This window comes from Hyla sarda, chromosome 6 (assembly GCF_029499605.1).
Source record: "Hyla sarda isolate aHylSar1 chromosome 6, aHylSar1.hap1, whole genome shotgun sequence".
NCBI classification, from domain to species: Eukaryota; Metazoa; Chordata; class Amphibia; order Anura; family Hylidae; genus Hyla; species Hyla sarda.
The window spans coordinates 45,931,266-45,952,174 of NC_079194.1; the positions used below are offsets into that span (position 1 = coordinate 45,931,266).

A 20,909-nucleotide genomic window follows, 5' to 3' on the forward strand; every position below is an offset into this window, starting at 1 on the left:
CTAGATTAACAAATTATTAAAGTAGAAATGTAAAAGGTCTTTTAACATTTTCCAAAAGTTAATAGGGAGAGTTATCTAAACTTGTCTAGAGGGAAAGTTGCCCAGTTGCCCATAGCAACCAATCACATTGCTTCTTTCATGTTTTTTTTTTTTTTTGTTTTTTTTTAAAGGCCTCTGAAAAATTAAAGAAGCCATCTGATTGGTTGCTTTGGGCAGCTTGTCAACTTTTCCTCTGCACACTTTTTGATAAATCTCACCAATATTCTTACATTCAGAAGTTAAAAGGGTACTCCGGTGGAAAACAAATATTTGAAAATCAACTGGTTAAGCAGATTTAAGTTAGAGATTTGTAAATTACTTCTATTTTAAAAATCTCAATCCTTCCAGTACTTATCAGCTGCTGTATGCTACAGAGGAAGTTGTATTTCTTTCTGGAATTCTTTTCTGTCTTACCACAGTGCTCTCTGCTGACACCTCTGTCCATGTCAGGAACTGTCTAGAGTAGAAGCAAATCCCCATGGAAAACCTCTCTTGCTCTGGATAGTTCCTGACATGGATAGAGATGTCAGCAGAGAGCACTGTGGTCAGACTGAAAAGAACTCCAGAAAGAAATACCACTTCCTTTGTAGTATACCGCAGCTGATAAGTACTGGAATGATTAAATAGAAGTAATTTAAAAATCTGTTTAACTTTGTGGCACCAGTTGATTTTAAAAAACGTATTTTCTACTGGAGTACCCCTTTAACTCTCCTACTCAGCAGAGCTCTATACCTTAGGAGCATGCATCTTCAGCCAGGTAGCCATTGCACAAAAAACTAGCCTTAGTCACCCATCTTGCTCACTATTCTAAAATTACCGGCAGGTTTAGTCTTACTTTCTGCATTAAATATTTGACACTTAATTTGCACATTTATACTATATTCACTGAGTATTTTGGTTTATCCACCATAGCAATTCTAGCATTTTTTTCTTTTTACTTTCTAGGTTGTCGTATTGTCAAACGTCTCGGGCTTGTTCTCATTGCTCCTTGCAGATAAAACATGGATTGTTAAGCAACATGCATTAGAGGCTTTTGCTCAGTTTGCTGAGGTATTTGGAAATAGCCTTTCTCTTTTGATATTCCCTTTACTGGGTTTAAACAAGAAGAAGTATCTTTGTAAATGAAAGTGTTTAACCTAGTGCAAGTTTTAGAACTAAATCCAAAAGTGGTGTAAGAGTTATAAGGGGTCAGAAGGAGGTGACGTGGCCTCTCGCAGAACAGCAGGTTTACCATAACCTGTGCATAAATTGGAGAAATTTATAGCGGAAATATATGACTACACATAACTGCCATTTTTTTTTTAGACAACTAAAAAATAGGCAAAATGTATTAAGCGTGCACCTCCTTGGTAAATTTGGTGCATTTTACTTACTTTTAAAATAGCCTGCTCATTTGAAAAACTTCTGACATGCCACAGTGACATGACAAAAGTTTTGAATGGTCGGGGTCTTGTTCACACCCCCACTGACTGCCAGAACAAGCTGGGAGCAGTTCACTCACGCTGTGATCTCCATCTCACTGCAGGGAAGGGCTCCATAGACTTACCATGCTGAGGGTCTCCTTCAGTTATATGTAAATTGCAGTGAACACCCAGGCCCCGACTGATAAAAACTTTGTCATTAGCAAAAAAACTTCACATATTATGAGACACTTTAATCAATGCATTCTTTTATTTAAAGTGGTACTCCGCTGCTCAGCGTTTGGAACAAACTGTTCTGAACGCTGGAGCCGGCACCAGGAGCTTGTGACATAGCCCCACCCTCCTCATGATGTCACGCCCCGCCCCTCAATGCAAGTCTATTGGAGTCACGCCCCCTCCCATAGACATGCATTGAGGAGCGGGGTGTGACATCATGAGGGGGCGGGGCTATGACATCACAAGCTCCCCGTTCCAGCATTCGAAACAGTTTGTTCCAAACGCTGAGCAGCAGAGTACCACTTTAAGAGAGCAGCTTTCAGAAATCAGCACAAGTGATTTAGAGACCTGGCTACTTCTGACATTTTTGCATACGTGGTGAGAACGGTCAAATCTAGCATTATATGCTGTGTCCTGCTGTCCCCCTACAGTGACAAGCTTGTAAAGTGTGTAAAGTGAGTGTAGCTGTTCTGGTCCCGAAAGATAGCCTCTTCAACTCAGTCAGAAGCTATTAAGAATCATTCTTCTGTAGAATATATCATGTGAATTTACCATCTATTAGCTAACCAGAAGTTCTTATTTTATAGGAAACAAGCTATGAAGAGATTGTGCCACAAAGTCTCCGGTCAGAGGAGACCAAGAACCACTTTGTGTGTTTTTTAAGCAAGGTATTTCCTCCATTCTTCCTATTTCAGTGGAGCGATAGGTAATGAAGGTTGGCTGAAGACATCCTGCTAATCACTCTTTCCTGAAAACGCCTTACATGGCTTTGCACAATGGAGGTGGAAACCAGAAGGGATCTGTTTATGCCGGGTCCTGCCTCCATTAAACAAAGCCGGCAATTAACAAGTTAGCAATGCTGATAATGAGTCTATCTCCGGAACCGGACCAAAGATCCGGGCAAGTTATTTATTTGAATCTGTTTAACCCGCACTGTAATCCAGTGTATTGGGTTAAGTGCTGTTGAACCGGTTGTCAGTTTATCTTTACGTAAAGGCCATATTAGACTGCCAGATCCGCCCTGTAAACCACTTGGTGCTCATTTACAGACCCTATCAAACGGCTCAAGTTTAGGCTGGGAGGGCTGCACAAATGATCACTGGATCGTTCATGCAGCCCTTTGCTGAACTTAGCCTATTACATTAGGACATGTACGGCTGATTTTAGGAATCCGGACATTAATTTTTTTAAGCAGGTCAAATGATCTGATCAGTCAATGAACAAGTGTTTGCTCTGTCGTCGGCTGATCTTTGTCCCTATTACTATGTGTTGTTGACTCTGATTTATATTATATTCTACACTCTGTCTAACCGTGACCTTTTCCATACATCCTGTGTCAGTGTTTTCCAGCCAGGGTACCTCCAGCTGCTGCAAAATTAGAACTCCCTGCATGCTGGAAGTTGTAGTTTTGCAATAGCTGGAGGCTGTTCTATGTACTGGGCTAGGCATTGCACCCCTGTTGCCCATAAGTAAGGTATACAAGATACTAATCAAATCCTTAGATTACAAAGTTTAGTATTTTGATTGCTTTACCTCCATAGCTGTGTACCAGCAATTTAATACCTTTAAAGGGGTACTCCTCTGCTCAGCGTTTGAAACAAACTGTTCCGAACGTTGGAGCCGGCGCCAGGAGCTCATGACATCATAGCCACGCCCCCTCATGACGTCACGTCCCGCCCCTCAATGCAAGTCTATGGGAGGGGGCGTGTCATTGAGGGGGGGTGGGGGTGATGTCACGAGGGGGCGGGGCTATTACATCACTAGCTCCCTGCTCCAGCATTCGGAACAGTTAGTTCCAAAAACTGAGCAGCAGAGTACCCCTTTAATAGAAAAATTTAACTGTAAACGCTATGGACGCATATTAGGAAGTTACCTGATAATTTTGGGTATGTTTACATTAAAACCTGTTTGGTTACAGAATAGCATGCAATGTCAGGCTGCTGCTTCCAAAGCCGGCAGGATATTGTCATGTATCAAAAGAGGCATGGACTCAAGGGACAGGGACATAATACTCCCCCTTTATAAATCATTGGTACGGCCTTACCTGGAATATGCTGTTCAGTTTTGGGCACCTGTCCATAAAAGGGACACTGCGGAGTTGGAAAGGGTGCAGAGACGCGCGACTAAACTAATATGGGGAATGGAACATCTTAGCTATGAGGAGCGATTAAAGGAGTTACAATTGTTTAGTCTTGAGAAGAGACGTTTAAGGGGGGATATGATAAACGTATATAAGTATATTAATGGCCCATACAAAAAATATGGAGAAAAACTGTTCCAGGTTAAACCCCCCCAAAGGACGAGGGGGCACTCCCTCCGTCTGGAGAAGAAAAAGTTTAGTCTCAAGGGGCGACACGCCTTCTTTACCATGAGAACTGTGAACTTATGGAACAGTCTACCTCAGGAACTGGTCACAGCAGGAACAATTAACAGCTTTAAAACAGGATTAGATACATTCCTGGAACAAAATAAGATTAATGCTTATGAAGAAATATAAAATCTCATCCCTTCCCCAATATCGCGCCACACCCCTACCCCTTAATTCCCTGGTTGAACTTGATGGACATATGTCTTTTTTCGACCGTACTAACTATGTAACTATGTAACTATGTATATATTTTTTTCCTTTCTGTATACAAAAAATAACTAGGTTTATATAAAGGTTTCAAGGGTCGCATATCACTTATAAGGAATTATGCATATTCTTTTCTACTATTTTCTAGAACATTCTTCTCACTGAAGAAGATAAAAGAAGATTGCAACGACTTAAAGATGAAAAACAAGTTTTAGAGACCTTTTATGGTAAAACTACAAAGAAACACGAAGAAGAACCAATTTCCTTAGAGGTGAGTATTGTTCGGTATAACTGGGTAAAAACAATCTATTGGAAAATGGCAATTTATAATTCTGAATTTATGGTACATTATATAAACTTTATAGACGTAGTGACCATTTTTGGGGAAGAAAAATATACACCGGTGCGTCCTATAGGGCGAAAAATTTCGGTAATCTGTCTAACGTGTGATAAGACGTGCCAAATCCAAAAAAATAAAGATTCTGCACCCAACAGTGGTCTTCAACCTGCGGACCTCCAGATGTTGCAAAACTACAACTTCCAGCATGCTCGGACAGCCGTTGGCTGTCCGGGCATGCTGGGAGTTGTAGTTTTGCAACATCTGGAGGTCCGCAGGTTGAAGACCACTTGTATAGGAGGTAATACTCACGTGTCCCCGCCGCTCCGGACCAGTCACCGGTGCCCTGGATGTCGCTCCATGACTGTCGCCGCGTCCTCGTGGTGTCCCCGACGCTTCGGACTTCTTCTTCCCCGGGATCCACGCTCTCCGTCGCGGTCATCACGCCGCTACGCACGCCGCTCCTATTGGCGTGCGCGATGACGTGATGATGTCGAAGGAGAGCGCAGGGGATCCCTGCACGGAGAAGACACCGAGGAGGCAGGTAAGGTCCCTCCCGGTGTCCTGTAAGCTGTTCGGGACGCTGCGATTTTACCGCGGTGGTCCCGAACAGCCCAACTGAGCAGCTGGGTTAGTGTTACTTTCGCTTCAGACACGGCGGTCAGCTTTGATTGCCGCGTCTGAACGGTTAATACAGGGCATCACCGCGATCGGTGATGTCCTGTATTAGCGGCGGGTCCCGGCCATTGATGGCCGCAGGTATTCACCGTACAAGACACACCAACTTCCCCCCCCCCCCCCAGTTTTGGGGAAGAAAAAGTGCGTCTTATACGGCGAAAAATACGGTAGTTTGATTGTCTGGAGTATGGATTTTTAGATCTACAGTGTATTTGTAATAGGTGACTGGACTCTATTCATAAATCTTTAAAGGGAAACTGACAGCAGAGTCACCTGACTATTTCTAACGCTCTTACAGGGAGAAAATTGGTGCAGCCGTTCTGGAGATATTTGTCTTGTTGCTAATATGATAATGTCCTTTTGAGTACAATGGAAGAGGACTGCTCCTGTATGTGCAGTGATTTCTCTTGGCTGATAACCCCGCCCTTATGCTGATTACCCCACCCCCTTTATAAATATTCATACCATTTTCCTCAGTGCATCAGTGAAGGGTCGGAGTTATCACCAGAAGGGGGCAGGAGAGAGCGTTGTTCATACTGCAGCGGCCCGCCTCAATTTCACATAAGAAAAATGTACTATAGTAGCAACATGATAAATATCTCCAGGATGTCTGCACTGATTTTTGTCCATTTAGAAGCAGTACAAGTAGGGTCCCCTGCACAAAATTATCTACATAATTTGGGTTATCGGCATTGTGCTAAAAGGAAAAAATGCGCTGAAAATTTTTGGTGGCAGGGCCAGACAGATAGAGGCACTCACCCTGGACAGAAGCAGGAAGTTCCATATGTACTTTATACTATACTGCATTGGAGATGGGTCCAGGTGGATCTGAGCTATGATACATTTATGGGTGAAGGATCTCTTATGATGCCATAAGGTAGGTGGGCTGAGCTTTGATGAGAAAGTGGCTGAAGGACCTTTTATGATGACATAGAGAAGTTGGGGTGAAGGACCTGTTATAATGTGGGGTAGGTGGGGCTACGCTGGAGGGGGCTGTAAAAATTTAAGAGAGAGTAATATTGTATGAGGTTTTGTACAAAGGGCAGTATTATAGGTTGTAGATCACTGATCTATAGTAGTACATGCACAAAGTTTAACCATGTGTTATGCCAGTAACACATGAATAAACTGTGTATGTACTACTATAGATCAGTGATCTGCAACCTGTGGCTCTCCAACTGGTGCAGAACTAAAATTCCCAGCAAGTCCTGACAGCCAAAGGCTGTACTATAGCAGGACATGCATTTGATTGTGTTACTGCTCCTTATGCATTGCTGGTAGTTGTCATTGCCTTCTGGGAGGTGTACTGCTGCACCAGCTACAGAGCCACAGGTTACAGATCACTGCTCTATAGCACAACATACTGGAAGTTGTAGTTTTGGGTCAGTTTTGTTTTTCAGCCAAACACTTGCTAAATTTTCAGTTTTGGTGCACAACTAAATGGGCACTGTCAGATTCAAAAACATTTTATATGTTGTACATCTTGGCAAAACATTAAATATAATATACTTCATAAGAAATCATGGCATATACACTGCTTAAAAAAACATAAAGGGAACACTTAAACAACACAATGTAACTCCAAGTCAATCACTCTTCTGTGAAATCACACTGTCCACTCAGGAAGCAACACTGACTGACAATCTATTTCACATGCTGTTATGCAAATGGAACAGACAACAGGTGGAAATTATAGGCAATTAGCAAGGCACCCCCAATAAAGGAGTGGTTCTGCAGGTGGGGACCACAGACCACTTCTCAGTTCCTATGCTTCCTGGCTGTTGTTTTGGTCACTTTTGAATGCTGGCGGTGCTTTCACTCTAGTGGTAGCATGAGACGGAGTCTACAACCCACACAAGTGGCTCAGGTAGTGCAGCTCATCCAGGATGGCACATCAATGCGAGCTGTGCCAAGAAGGTTTGCTGTGTCTGTCAGTGTAGTGGCCAGAGCATGAAGGCGCAACCAGGAGAAAGGCCAGTACATCAGGAGATGTGGAGGAGGCCGTAGGAGGGCAACAACCCAGCAGCAGGACCGCTACCTCTGCCTTTGTGCAAGGAGGAGCACTGCCAGAGCCCTGCAAAAGGATCTCTAGCAGGCCACAAATGTGCATGTGTCCACTCAAATGGTCAGAAACAGACTCCATGTTGGTGGTATGAGGGCCCGATATCCACAGGTGGGGGTTGTACTTAAAACCCAACACTGTGCAAGACGTTTGGCATTTGCCAGAGAACACCAAGATTGGCAAATTGGCCACTGGCGCCCTGTGCTCTACACAGATGAAAGCAGGTTCACACTGAGCACATGTGACAGACGTGACTGAGTCTGGAGATGCCGTGGAGAACGTTCTGCTGCCTGCAACATCCTCCAGCATGACTGGTTTGGTGGTGAATCAGTAATGGTGTGGGGTGGCATTTCTTTGGGGGGCCGCACAGCCCTCCATGTCCTTGCCAGAAGTAGCCTGACTGCCATTCGGTACCGAGATGAGATCCTCAGACCCCTTGTGAGACCATGTGCTGGTGCAGTTGGCCCTGGGTTCCTCCTAATGCAAGACAATGCTAGACCTCATGTGGCTGGAGTGTGTCAGCAGTTCCTGCAAGAGGAAGGCCCTGATGCTATGGACTGGCCCTCCCGTTCCCCAGACCTGAATCAGATTGAGCACATCTGGGACATCGTCTCGCTCCATCCACCAACGCCACGTTGCACCACAGACTGTCCAGGAGTTGGCGGATGCTTTAGTCCAGGTCTGGGAGGACATCCCTCAGGAGACCATCCACCACCTCATCAGGAGCATTACCCTAATTTTGACTTGTTTTAAGGACATTACATCAAAGTTGGATCAGCCTGTAGTGTGGTTTTCCTCTTTGATTTTGAGTGTGACTTCATATCCAGACCTCCATGGGTTGATAAATTTGATTTCCATTGATAACTTTTGTGTGATTTTGTTGTCAGCACATTCAACTATGTAAAGACAAAAGTATTTCATACAATTAGTTCATTCATTCAGATCTAGGATGTGTAATCTTAGACAGTAGAGAGCACAGAGGAGTACTATCAGACAGGAGAGAGTACAGAGGAGTACTATCAGACAGGAGAGAGCACAGAGGAGTACTATCAGACAGGAGAGAGCACAGAGGAGTGCTATCAGACAGGAGAGAGTACAGAGGAGTACTATCAGACAGGAGAGAGCACAGAGGAGTACTATCAGACAGGAGAGAGCACAGAGGAGTGCTATCAGACAGGAGAGAGTACAGAGGAGTACTATCAGACAGGAGAGAGCACAGAGGAGTACTATCAGACAGGGTCGAGCACAGAGGAGTACTAGCCCACCCTTACTTACTGGACTTTGTCTATGCCTGTGCTTTAGCTTGGACAAAGCCATGATTTTATAAGCCATGATTTCTAGAAAAAGGAAATACATTTTTTTTATGAAGTATATTAGAAAGGTTAATGTTTTGCCAAAATGTACAACATATAAAAAGTTTTTGTATATGACAGTGCCCATTTAAATAAAAAAGTTCTCAGTGCAATATAAATAATAATATGGTGTTCTTACTATTATACATATATTTACCTGAAAATTTTTTGCCTTAACCATGAAATATTTTTGTACCCTGCAGCCTTCTGCAAAGCGTCCTCGGCAAGCTGCATTCACTGATGACGAATATGAAACACACATCAAAACTGCAGAGAAATCTTTAATGTCAATACAGTCCCTATTGCTGGAAAGCCCCACACCAAAGTGGCTTCCAGAAAAACTTTGCACTATTCAAAGCCTCTTATCAAAAATACAAAAAACTGCAGAAAAGTTATAGCATACATTGTTACACAGGTCAGTGTTTTAATTTACTGCGTCTTAAATGCGTATTCCATACCTAAAAGAAAAATGACATATTGCAAGGATATGTTATCACTTTGTGCTTGGCGGTGCCTCTAGCTGCTGCAAAACTAAAACTCCCAACATGCCCAGACTTTGAAATGGGAATACTATTACTTTAAACAAAATTGGTCAGGGTATGTGCACATTACTGAATGACCTCCCTGACCTGCGCAGCCTCATTGGCTGCAGTGGATTCCGCATGGTGTTCTGCTGAAAGAATAAACATGTTCATTCTTTTATGGAATTTCAGACAATGATAAGGTATGGCTCTCTAAATCATAAGACCCAATGCGACCAGGCAAGCAAGTAATACACCTATACCACGGGTGCAGACTAAAATGAAAATAGTAACTGGCGCTCGAGGTCTAGGATAACCCGAACACCGATTGGATGAAATCCAAAAAATGTAATCTGTCTATATAGATTACATTTACTAATACATTTACATTTACTAATATGTCAACAACAAACATAGGATAGGTAATTTAACCCTTACTCACCCCCATTTGCCAGGTTCTGGGTTTTTCCCATGCAAGTATATGGGAAATATATGTTACTGCATAACTTCTAAACGGAGATAATTTGATAATACTTGGTCGCATGTTACTTATATGTCCACTTAAAATATAGGATAGTTAATTTAACCCTTAACTACCCCCATTTGTGAGGGTCGGGGTTTTTGTTTAACCCCTTAAGGACCAGGCCATTTTACACCTTAAGGACCAGAGCGTTTTTTGCAATTCTGACCACTGTCACTTTAAACATTAATAACTCTGGGATGCTTTTAGTTATCATTCTGATTCTGAGATGGTTTTTTCGTGACATATTCTACTTTAACTTAGTGGTAAAATTTTATGGTAACTTGCATCCTTTCTTGGTGAAAAATCCCAAAATTTTATGAAAAAAATGAAAATTTTGCATTTTTCTAACTTTGAAGCTCTCTGCTTGTAAGGAAAATGGATATTCAAAATAAAACATTTTTGGGTTCACATATAGAATATGTCTACTTTATGTTTGCATCATAAAATGTATGAGTTTTTACGTTTGGAAGACACCAGAGGGCTTCAAAGTTCAGCAGCAATTTGGAAATTTTTCACAAAATTTTCAAACTCGCTATTTTTCATGGACCAGTTCAGGTTTGAAGTGGATTTGAAGGGTCTTCATATTAGAAATACCCCATAAATGACCCCATTATAAAAACTACACCCCCCAAAGTATTCAAAATGACATTCAATAAGTGTATTAACCCTTTAGGTGTTTCACAGGAATAGCAGAAAAGTGAAGGAGAAAATTCACAATCTTCATTTTTTACACTCTCATGTTCTTGTAGACCCAATTTTTGCAATTGGTAGAAAGGAGAAAATTTTTACTTGTATTTGAAACCCAATTTCTCTCGAGTAAGCACATACCTCATATGTCTATGTTAATTGTTCGGCGGGCGCAGTAGAGGGCTCAGAAGGGAAGGAGCGACAAATGGTTTTTAGGGGGCATGTCACCTTTAGGAAGCCCCTATGGTGCCAGGACAGCAAAAAAAAAACACATGGCATACCATTTTGGAAACTAGACCCCTCAGGGAACGTAACAAGGGGTAAAGTGAACCTTAATACCCCACATGTGATTCACGACTTTTGCATATGTAAAAAAAAAAAAAAAAAAAAATGTTTTACCTAAAATGCTTGGTTTCCCAAAAATGTTACATTTTTAAAAAGGATAATAGCAGAAAATACCCCCCAAAATTTGAAGCCCAATTTCTCCCGATTCAGAAAACACCCCATATGGGGGTGAAAAGTGCTCTGCTGGCGCACTACAGGTCTCAGAAGAGGAGTAGTCACATTTGGCTTTTTGAAAGCAAATTTTGCTCTGGGGGCATACCGCATTTAGGAAGCCCCTATGGTGCCAGGACAGCAAAAAAATGCTTGGTTTCCCAAAAATTTTACATTTTTAAAAAGGGTAATAGCAGAAAATACCCCCCATAATTTGTAACACAATTTCTCCCGAGTACGGCGATACCCCATATGTGACCCTTAACTGTTGCCTTGAAATACGACAGGGCTCCAAAGTGAGAGCGCCATGCACATTTGAGGCCTAAATTAGGGACTTGCATAGGGGTGGACATAGGGGTATTCTACGCCAGTGATTCCCAAACAGGGTGCCTCCAGCTGTTGTAAAAGTCCCAGCATGCCTGGACAGTCAGTGGCTGTCTGGTAATACTGGGAGTTGTTGTTTTGCAACAGCTGGAGGCTCCGTTTTGGAAACAGTGGCGTACCAGATGTTTTTTATTGGGGAGGGGGGCTGTGTAGGGGAATGTGTATATGTAGTGTTTTTAACTTTTTAATTTATTTTGTGGTAGTGTAGTGTTTTTAGGGTACAGTCGCATGGGCGGGGGGTTCACAGTAGTTTCTCGCTGGCAGTTTGAGCAGCGGCAGAAAATTTGCCGCAGCTCAAACTTGCAGCCGGATACTTACTGTAATCCTCCGCCCATGTGAGCGTACCCTGTACGTTCACATTGGGGGGGGGGGGGGGGGGCATCCAGCTGTTGCAAAACTACAACTCCCAGCATATAGGGTCTATAAGTGCATGCTGGGAGTTGTAGTTTTGCAACAGCTGGAGGCTCCGTTTTGGAAACGGTGGCGTACCAGACGTTTTTCATTTTTATTGGGGAGGGGGGCTGTGTAGGGGAATGTGTATATGTAGTGTGTTTTACTTTTTATTTTATTTTGTGTTAGTGTAGTCTTTTTAGGGTACAGTCGCACGGGCGGGGGGTTCACAGTAGTTTCTCGCTGGCAGTTTGAGCTGCAGCAGAAAATTTGCCGCAGCTCAAACTTGCAGCCGGATACTAACTGTAATCCTCCGCCCATGTGAGTGTACCCTGTACATTCACATTGGGGGGGTGGGGGGGGGAACATCCAGCTGTTGCAAAACTACAACTCCCAGCATGTACGGTCTATCAGTGCATATTGGGAGTTGTAGTTTTGCAACAGCTGGAGGCACACTGGTTGTGAAACACAGAGTTTGGCAACAAACTCAGTGTTTTGCAACCAGTGTGCCTTCAGCTGTTGCAAAAGCTACAACCCCCAGCATGTACGGACAGCGGAAGGGCATGCTGGGTGTTGTAGTTATGCAACAGCGGGAGGCATACTACTTTGGCTGGGGATGCTGGGGATTGTAGTTATGCAACAGCTGGAGACACACTGGTTTGCTACTTAACTCAGTGTGCCTTCAGCTGTTGCAAAACTACAACTCTCAGCAGTCACCGACAGCCAACGGGCATGCTGGGAGTTGTAGTTATGTAACCAGCAGATGCACCACTACAACTCCCAGCATGCACTTTAGCTGTTTGTGCAAGCTGGGAGTTGTAGTTACACAACAGCTGAAGGTACACTTTTCCATAGAAAGAATGTGCCTCCAGCAGTTGCAAAACCATAAGTCCCAGCATGCCCATAAGGGAATGCTGGGAGTTGTGGTGGTCTGCCTCCTCCTGTTGCATAACTACAGCTTCCAGCATGCCCTTTTTGCATGCTGGGAGCTGTTGCTAAGCAACAGCAGGAGGCTGTCACTCACCTCCTGCTGCCGCTCACGTCCTCCGGAAGAGGGGCGGAGCGGGTGCGGGAGTGACACCCGCAGTAGGCGCCCTGATTGGTCGGCCGGGAATCCGGCCGACGAATCAGGGCGATCGTGAGGTGGCACCAGTGCCACCTCACCCCTGCAGGCTCTGGCTGTTTGGGGCCGTCTCTGACGGCCCCGATCAGCCAGTAATTCCGGGTCACTGGAGACCCGATTGACCCGGAATCGCCGCAGATCGCTGGACTGAATTGTCATAATGACCCCCCCCTGGGCGATATGCCGGGATGCCTGCTGAACGATTTCAGCAGGCATCGGGCACCGGCTCCCCTCCGGCTAGCGGCGGGGGGCCGGGAATGGACAGGACGTACTCCTACGTCCTCGGTCCTTAAGGACTCGGGAACGGGGGCGTAGGAGTACGTCCATTGTCCTTAAGGGGTTAAAGTCCCATGCAAATCAATGGGAAATGTATGTTCCCACATAATTTCCGTACGGGTGGAGATATTTCAATACCTGGTACACATATTACGGGTCAGGATATGAGGTCGAGATAGGAGGACGGGATATGAGAACAGGATGGGAGGTCGAGATATGAGGACGGGACAGGAGGTCGAGATAGGAGGTCGGGATATGAGGATGGGATATGACAACAATATATGAGGACGGGATATGAAGTCAAAAGCTTCCTCCTTTGTTTATTTTCCTCCCCAACAAGGATTAGGAAGGAAAAACCGGGCAACGCTGGGTACTCAGCTAGTCTATAGTGATGCTGGAACATACACACATACATACATACACATATACACACATTGAGGGAGATTTATCAAAACATGTGTAGAGGAAAAGTTGACCAGTTGCCCATAGCAACGAATCAGATTGCTTCTTTCATTTTTCAGAGGCCCTTTCAAAATTGAAAGAAGCAAGCTGATTGGTTGCTATGGGCATCTGGTCAACTTTTCCTCTACACATGTTTTGATAAATCTCCCTCAATGTGTGTATATGTGTATGTATGTATGTGTGTATGTTCCAGCATCACGTCCAAATTGCTAAAGATATTAACACTATTAACATGAAACTTGGCACACATGTTACTTATATGTCAACAACAAACATAGGATAGGTCATTTAACCCTTACTCATCCCCATTTGCCAGGGTCAGGGTTTTTGTTTAAAGTCCCATACAAGTCTTTGGGAAATATGTTACTGCATAACTTCCAAACGGCTGGAGATATTTCGATAATACTTGGTCACATGTTACTTATATGTCCACTTAAAATATAGGATAGTTAATTTAACCCTTAACTACCCCCTATTTGTGAGGGTCAGGGTTTTTGTTTAAAGTCCCATGCAAATCTATGGGAAATGTATGTTCCCACATAACTTCTGTACGGCTGGAGATATTTCAATAATACCTGGTGCACATATTACTTATATGTCAAATAAAAATATGTGATAGTTAAATTAAGCCTTACCTACACCCTTATATAAAAAATGGGTTTCTGTTTCAAGTCCCCTGCAAGTATATGGGACTTCCAGTACCTTACTCCACCAGCTCCGCTCTGCATCTCCAGGTGAATGTGTCAGTCCGGTTTGCAAGCCACACCCCATCTCACAAAGGCACACCCACTGTTTAAGCCCCACACCCTTTCTCTCCCCTTTTTGTGCATCGGTCTTGCTTGCAAATCACTCCCAGTCCCACAAAGCCACGCCCCCTTCTATTTTCAGCTTACAATATCTTAATCACAAATCAGTCCCACCTGAGGACAGGATATGAGGATGGGACATAAGGACGGATATGAGGACGGGATATGAAGTCTAGATATGAGGACGCCATAGGAGGTCGGGATATGAGGACTGGACAGGAGGACGGCATTGGAGGTTGGGACATGAGGTTTAGATATGAGGACGGGAAATGGGGTCGAGATATGACAACAATATATGAGGATGGGACAGGAAGTTAAAGCTTCCTCCTTAATTTCTCATTCAGCTCCATTGGGGGACACAGGAACCGTGGGTATATCTTGCTGACACTAGGAGGCTGACACTAGGCATACAAAAAAGAAGTCTGCCCCTCCCAGCAGGGTATACTCCACCTACTGCCTTAGAGACACTCAGTTTTAGCTTAGTGTCATAGGAGGCAACACGAGCCTGGATTGCTCCAGGCCTGGTCTTTTTATAATTTTTTAGTGTTAGTGTTTAGAATTTTTTTCTTCCTTTTTTATTTTTTCTAGGTAGGAGCGACAGGAGCATGGCGCTGCCTGTTTCCCCACATGCGACTGAAGGGCACGGTTCCATAGAGTATGGTCCGTTAACCCTTCCTCGCCACCGGCCAGCACCAGGTCTGTACCTTGGGTCCGGGTCGCCTATTGCCTCTGCTCGCCCCGCTTAAAGAAGCCTGGCATGATGCAGCAGGCTTAGTCTGGCGAAGACTTCTGGAGACAGAACTTCTCAGGAGGTAAGTATACCTCCATAATCAGGTGAGTTCCCTACACCCCTCACCCCCTCCATCTTCTAAGGCTCCTCAAGGGTTACTCAGGGAAATTACTTTATTCCAGTTGGGGGCCCCTTTATTGTTGTGGGGTAGGGGCATTGGGGACCTGTGACTATTTTGGGGCACTGGTCGTGACCATCATACTGTGGGCTACAGCCCCCCACACATGGTGAGGCAGCTGCCGGCCCCTCCAGACGGCATTTGCGGCCGTCCGGTCTGGCTATATATCCCCGGCAGCCATTCCCGCAGTGGAGACCGCTGCCGGCTTCTCAGTGTCGGGGCGGCGTGTTCGGCTGGGAGCCAGGCCGCTAATTTAGCCCGCGGCTTCGGCCTGGTCCGGGCCGAGTGTAGTTCCGGAGGGAGACGGCTGCGGGCTTCGCTGTCAGGGCGGCATAGTTCGGCCGGTAGCCAGGCCGCTACTTTAGCCGCAGCTTGGCCTGGTCCCGGCCGAGTGTAGCTCCGCCCCGTGGGTGGTCTCGGCTGCTACTCACTCCAGCAGCCGTCCCCGCAGAAGGAGCCGGCTGCTGGCTTCACAGTCTTCAGGGCGGCTTTCGGCTGGGAGCCAGGCCGAGCCTTACGAGTTTATCTCAAGGCCACCTCTTCTTTCCGACGGTCGGAGTCGCTGTTTGTCCTTCCGGAGAGCCGACGCAAAGGTTTGCCGGCTTCTAAGGCCACCATCTCCAGGTGGATCCGGTCTGCCATTTCTGAAGCGTATCGTTCCAAGGGGAAGGATCCTCCCTTTTGGGTTACGGCTCACTCCACTCGCTCTGTGGGGGCCTCTTGGGCGGTCTTTAACAGGGCTTCGGCCCTACAGGTGTGTGAGGCGGCTACTTGGTCTTCGGTGCACACGTTCACCAAGTTTTACCAAGTGCACACTTCTGCATCCGCCGATGCCTCTTTGGGGCGTAAGGTTTTGCAGGCAGCGGTGGCTCTGCCGTCCGCTTGATTCTGGGTTACATGGTTCCCACCCCGGGGACTGCTTTAGTATGTCCCACGGTTCCTGTGTCCCCCAATGGAGCTGAATGAGAAAAGGAGATTTTTTGCACTTACCGTAAAATCTTTTTCTCAGAGGCTCCATTGGGGGACACAGCTCCCACCCTGTATTGTTAGTTGTGGTCTGAGAGTTGGTCGCCTGTCAGTCTGTTGGTTCGTTGTTTTGACTGGGCTCCCTCCGGACCCACGGTTTCTGTGTCCCCCAATGGAGCCTCTGAGAAAAAGATTTTACGGTAAGTTTAAAAAAAATCTCCTTTTTCCTCCCCAACAAGGATTAGGAAGGAAAAACCGGGCAACGCCGGGTACTCAGCTAGTATGTTATAAATTTGCTACATATTAAATATTGAGATTTCATCCAAGCGTTCTCTGGGTCATCCTAGACCTTGAGGGACAGTTATTACTTATTTTCATTGTTCATTCTTTTGGCAGAATCCAGAATTTGAATTTCCTGTGCAGAATTTGAGCTTTGTGCACAGTGCAGCAGAATTCCGTTAAAGACAATGGGAGCCTGCTGCATTGGAATCTAATTCCTGATGGAAATTCTATAGAGTGGATAGGCCCTTATTGTACACTTTCTGTATTCAGATATTGTACATTTTGGTCTGATTAACTAATGCTGTCTACAGTGCACACCTAATGGGAACCTGTCATCACTTTCATGCTTCCTGAGCCATCAGGATGGTTCTCAACAGCTTCTTTCTGACTCCACATGCCTTCAGTGATCTTTCTCTATGCATAAACAGGGAGAAATCTTATCAATCGAGCCTGGTGGGACGGGTAGAAGTAGCTGGGGAACATCCTGATGACTTGTGGTTTAGTAAGCATGAAAGTGATGACTGGTTCCCTTTAAACTAGACCAGAGCTTTCCAAACTTTGTGCTACAACACGTCGGTGTGTCAGCTATAGTTTGTAGGGGTGTCACACAAAAATTAGCAATACAAGCTAGCATGCAGTTCTGTTGTATTGGTGTATGCACACTATGGTCAAGGGATTGTACAGGTACTGCTTATACTCTGTATGTATAATTGGCTTGAAGTGTCTCAATCACAGCAGGTTGGAGTAGGAGTTAAGACATCCTTACACACACTCCTACGGCTAAGTTTCCACTTGGTTTTTTTCTGGCAGTTTTTGAGCCAAAGTCAGATGTGGATCCATAAGGGAGGAGAAGTATAAATCCTTCCTTTATGTGTCCTATTCCTTTTGAATACATTTCTGGCTTTGGCTCAAAAACTGCAGTGGCAGTATTCCAAAAACTGCCAGAAAAAAACCAAGTGGAAACTTAGCTTAAGACTGAATTATTGTGTCGTTAAAGTTTGCATTTTAAAAGTTTGCCACGAACATGAAAAGTTTGGAAACCTCTCAACTAGACAGTCTACAAAATTTGCCAGATTTATCACAATGACTCATGTTATTAGATAAGCGTGACACATCTTTAGACTGTAGTCCAAGTAAATTACACTTGTAAACAGATGACCAAAGTGTTTTAATCCCCAAATCTCCTGCAACATTTTTTCATCCTCCTCTGAGACCTTTTTTTTTTTTTCAGTATTTTGACATCCGGCCTTTAACCCCTTAACGACGCAGGACGTATATTTACGTCCTGCGCCGGCTCCCGCGATATGAAGCGGGATCGCGCCGCGATCCCGCATCATATCGCGTCGGTCCCGGCACTCATCAACGGCCGGGACCCGCAGCTAATACCACACATCGCCGATCGCGGCGATGTGCGGTATTAACCCTTTAGAAGTGGCGGTCAAAGCTGACCGCCGCTTCTAAAGCGAAAGTGAAAGTGACCCGGCTGCTCAGTCGGGCTGTTCGAGACCGCCGCGGTGAAATCGGGAGGGCCCTTACCTGCCTCCTCAGTGTCCGAACGGCGAATGACTGCTCCGTGCCTGAGATCCAGGCAGGAGCAGTCAAGTGCCGATAACACTGATCACAGGCGTGTTAATACACGCCTGTGATCTGTGTAAAAGATCAGTGTGTGCAGTGTTATAGGTATATATAACACTGCAAAAAAAATGTTAAAAAAATGTGTTAATAAAGGTCATTTAACCCCTTCCCTAATAAAAGTTTGAATCACCCCCCTTTTCCCATAAAAAAAATAAAACAGTGTAAAAAAAAATAAACGTATGTGGTATCGCCGCGTGCGTAAATGTCCGAACTATAAAAATATATAATTAATTAAACCGTACGGTCAATGGTGTACGCGCAAAAAAATTCCAAAGTCAAAAAAAGCGCATTTTTTGTCACTTTTTATACCATTAAAAAATGAATTAAAAGTGATCAAAAAGTCCCATCAAAACAAAACTCATACCGATAAAAACTTCAGATCACGGCGCAAAAAAATTTGTCGTCATACCGCCCTGTATGTGGAAAAATAAAAAAGTTATAGGGGTCAGAAGATGACATTTTTAAACGTATAAATTTTCCTGCATGTAGTTATGATTTTTTCCAGAAGTGCGACAAAATCAAACCTATATAAGTAGAGTATTATTTTAACCGTATGGACCTACAGAATAATGATAAGGTGTAATTTTTACCGAAATATGCACTGCGTAGAAACGGAAGCCCCCAAAATTTACAAAATGGCATTTTTTCTTCGATTTTGTCGCACAATTATTTTTTTTTACGTTTCGCCGTGCATTTTTGGGTAAAATGACTAATGTCACTGCAAAGTAGAATTGGCGACGCAAAAAATAAGCCATAATATGGATTTTTAGGTGGAAAATTGAAAGGGTTATGATTTTTAAAAGGTAAGGAGGAAAAAACGAAAGTGCAAAAACGGAAAAACCCTGAGTCCTTAAGGGGTTAATTACTCCAATAAATTGTACTTTAAGGGTATGTTTACTTTACAGAATCTCTTTACATTACAAAGGTATTGCTATTTGCAGTAGGGCAAATGTGGTGTCACTTACCCTTTATCCTTTGCTTATTTCCGCTGACGTGGAAAAAGGGTCTGATTCGGCATAATTTCTACTGTATACCATGCGAGTCCCTAGAGGAATTAGAGTTCTTGTCATAATCTTGTTAAATTTTATAATCCTCCCAGTTCACTACCCCCATCATGATAAACCACCCCCTGCCTTTATTTTTATTATTGTTTAATTTTCTACCTTGAAATTGCTCTGTATTTTCTGCTCAGTCAGATTCAGACTGGGAAGGGGCGTTCCCAAGCAGGCGTGACATCATCTGATGCCATACAGGGGAGAACTTCCTCCCTCACTCTGCTACACACAGCCCAGAGCAGTTCAGTGTGTGCAGCTGTCAGGTGTGTCCCTTTTGAGCTCTCCAGGACTTCCAGAGTACAGAGGCAGCGTTTTCTATCCGCCTTTCCCAGGAGTGTGGCAGGCTCCTGGGGAGGTCCTTCCTGCATGTAGCCCCGGGAGTCCCGGGCCTCTACTTCCCATTCCAGGCTGGCGGGGAGTGGAGAGAAGCTATCTACAGCCAGTCTTCCGGCCTGTGGAAGAAAATCTAGCAGGGATCGCAGTAATGTGGGCCCTGCTACCCAGGCAACGGCAAGTAATGAAAAGGCCACTAGAGGCAATAAGGCCAAGAAAAGCCTGCAGACGGTCGAGATGTGGGGCAACCGAGACCCGAAAGAGTCTATGGAGATCTACTGCTCAAGGATGACGGTTTGGTTTAGAGTATGACCGCTGTGGGAAAGAGCTAAGGGCTGCCAGGGAGGATTTGCGCCTGGCCCAGAACTTGGCTGACAGGGGTCCCAAGAAGAAACGACCCGAGCTGAGGGTGGGAATAAAAGCCCGCAAAGCAGAGATTGAGGCATTGGAAGAGAGGAAGGTCCTTTTGGAAGGCAGTGGACTGTTAAAAGAAAAACTGCAAAATGGGGACAGATTCACCGCCATGAAATCCCCAGGTAAGGAGGTGGTGGATGATGGGGAGAGTAGTGGCGGTGAGGAGGAGGTGGAGGAGCAGTTGGAGGTAGTTAGAGAGGCTGAGGTGAGGGTGGAGAGTATGGTGTTGGACAGTGGGACCCCAGCTGCCTGTGTCACCCCTGACCCCCCCCCCCCCCTCAGTGAAGACCACCTTGCTGCTGCCCAAATGGTGGCCTTACCTGTGACATCCGATGAGAGCGAGGAGGACAGTGATGGCGGAATGCTCCGGGCCATCATCCTGCAGGAATCCCCCCACTTCCAGAACTTTTCCTTTGGTGAGGATCTGGGCCCTGAAGGAGGGAGAAAGAAAGGGCAGAAGAGCAAAAAAAGGAAAATGGGAGAAGTTACCGAGTTTGTTTTATGTCCTTTCCAGCAGTCTGGGCTGGCTGAGAAGTCGGTTCAGGCTGCTGGGCCCCCTACTCTGCAAGACCCCGCTTCTGAGGTAGAGCGGGCCAGCACGGGGGGTACAGTGTGGAATCCAAGATGGCAGAGGGAGATGCTGAGAAGCCCTCCTGTCCTGTCGGTAGGGAAGGGCAGGACAGGTCTAAAGTGGGGGGCGGTCCCCTGGGCATTGCTGGTGCTGCAGGGCACTCCCCTGTGAGGGGGGGGAGTGTCCAGGCATCAGCTGGACAGTCCATGCGGTCGTTCAGGGCAAGTGCAGACATAATGGAAACTTCCCTTGTGGGGAAGGGGATTTCCTGCACGTCACATGGTGTAGGAGGAGGGGCGGCCCTGCTCACGGAAGTGACGTCGGAAAACAGAGATGGTGACATCAGTGGCAGAGATGTGATGTCAGAGGCAGAGTTAGTGACATCGGCACCAGCAGTC

The 20,909-nt window shown here is 45.2% G+C and overlaps 1 protein-coding gene across 2 annotated transcripts in view; it reads left to right on the plus strand.

Moving 5' to 3' along the window:
* Positions 1-20,909, plus strand: part of FIRRM (FIGNL1 interacting regulator of recombination and mitosis) — a 105,928-nt gene that overhangs the window by 69,703 nt on the left and 15,316 nt on the right. For both annotated transcript variants that reach the window (XM_056523585.1, XM_056523586.1), the window contains 4 exons: positions 985-1,089; positions 2,264-2,344; positions 4,400-4,522; positions 8,884-9,095. In XM_056523585.1, the coding sequence (XP_056379560.1) occupies positions 985-1,089; positions 2,264-2,344; positions 4,400-4,522; positions 8,884-9,078 (504 nt within the window). In that variant the 3' untranslated portion in view covers positions 9,079-9,095. The remainder of the gene's footprint in view (positions 1-984; positions 1,090-2,263; positions 2,345-4,399; positions 4,523-8,883; positions 9,096-20,909) is intronic.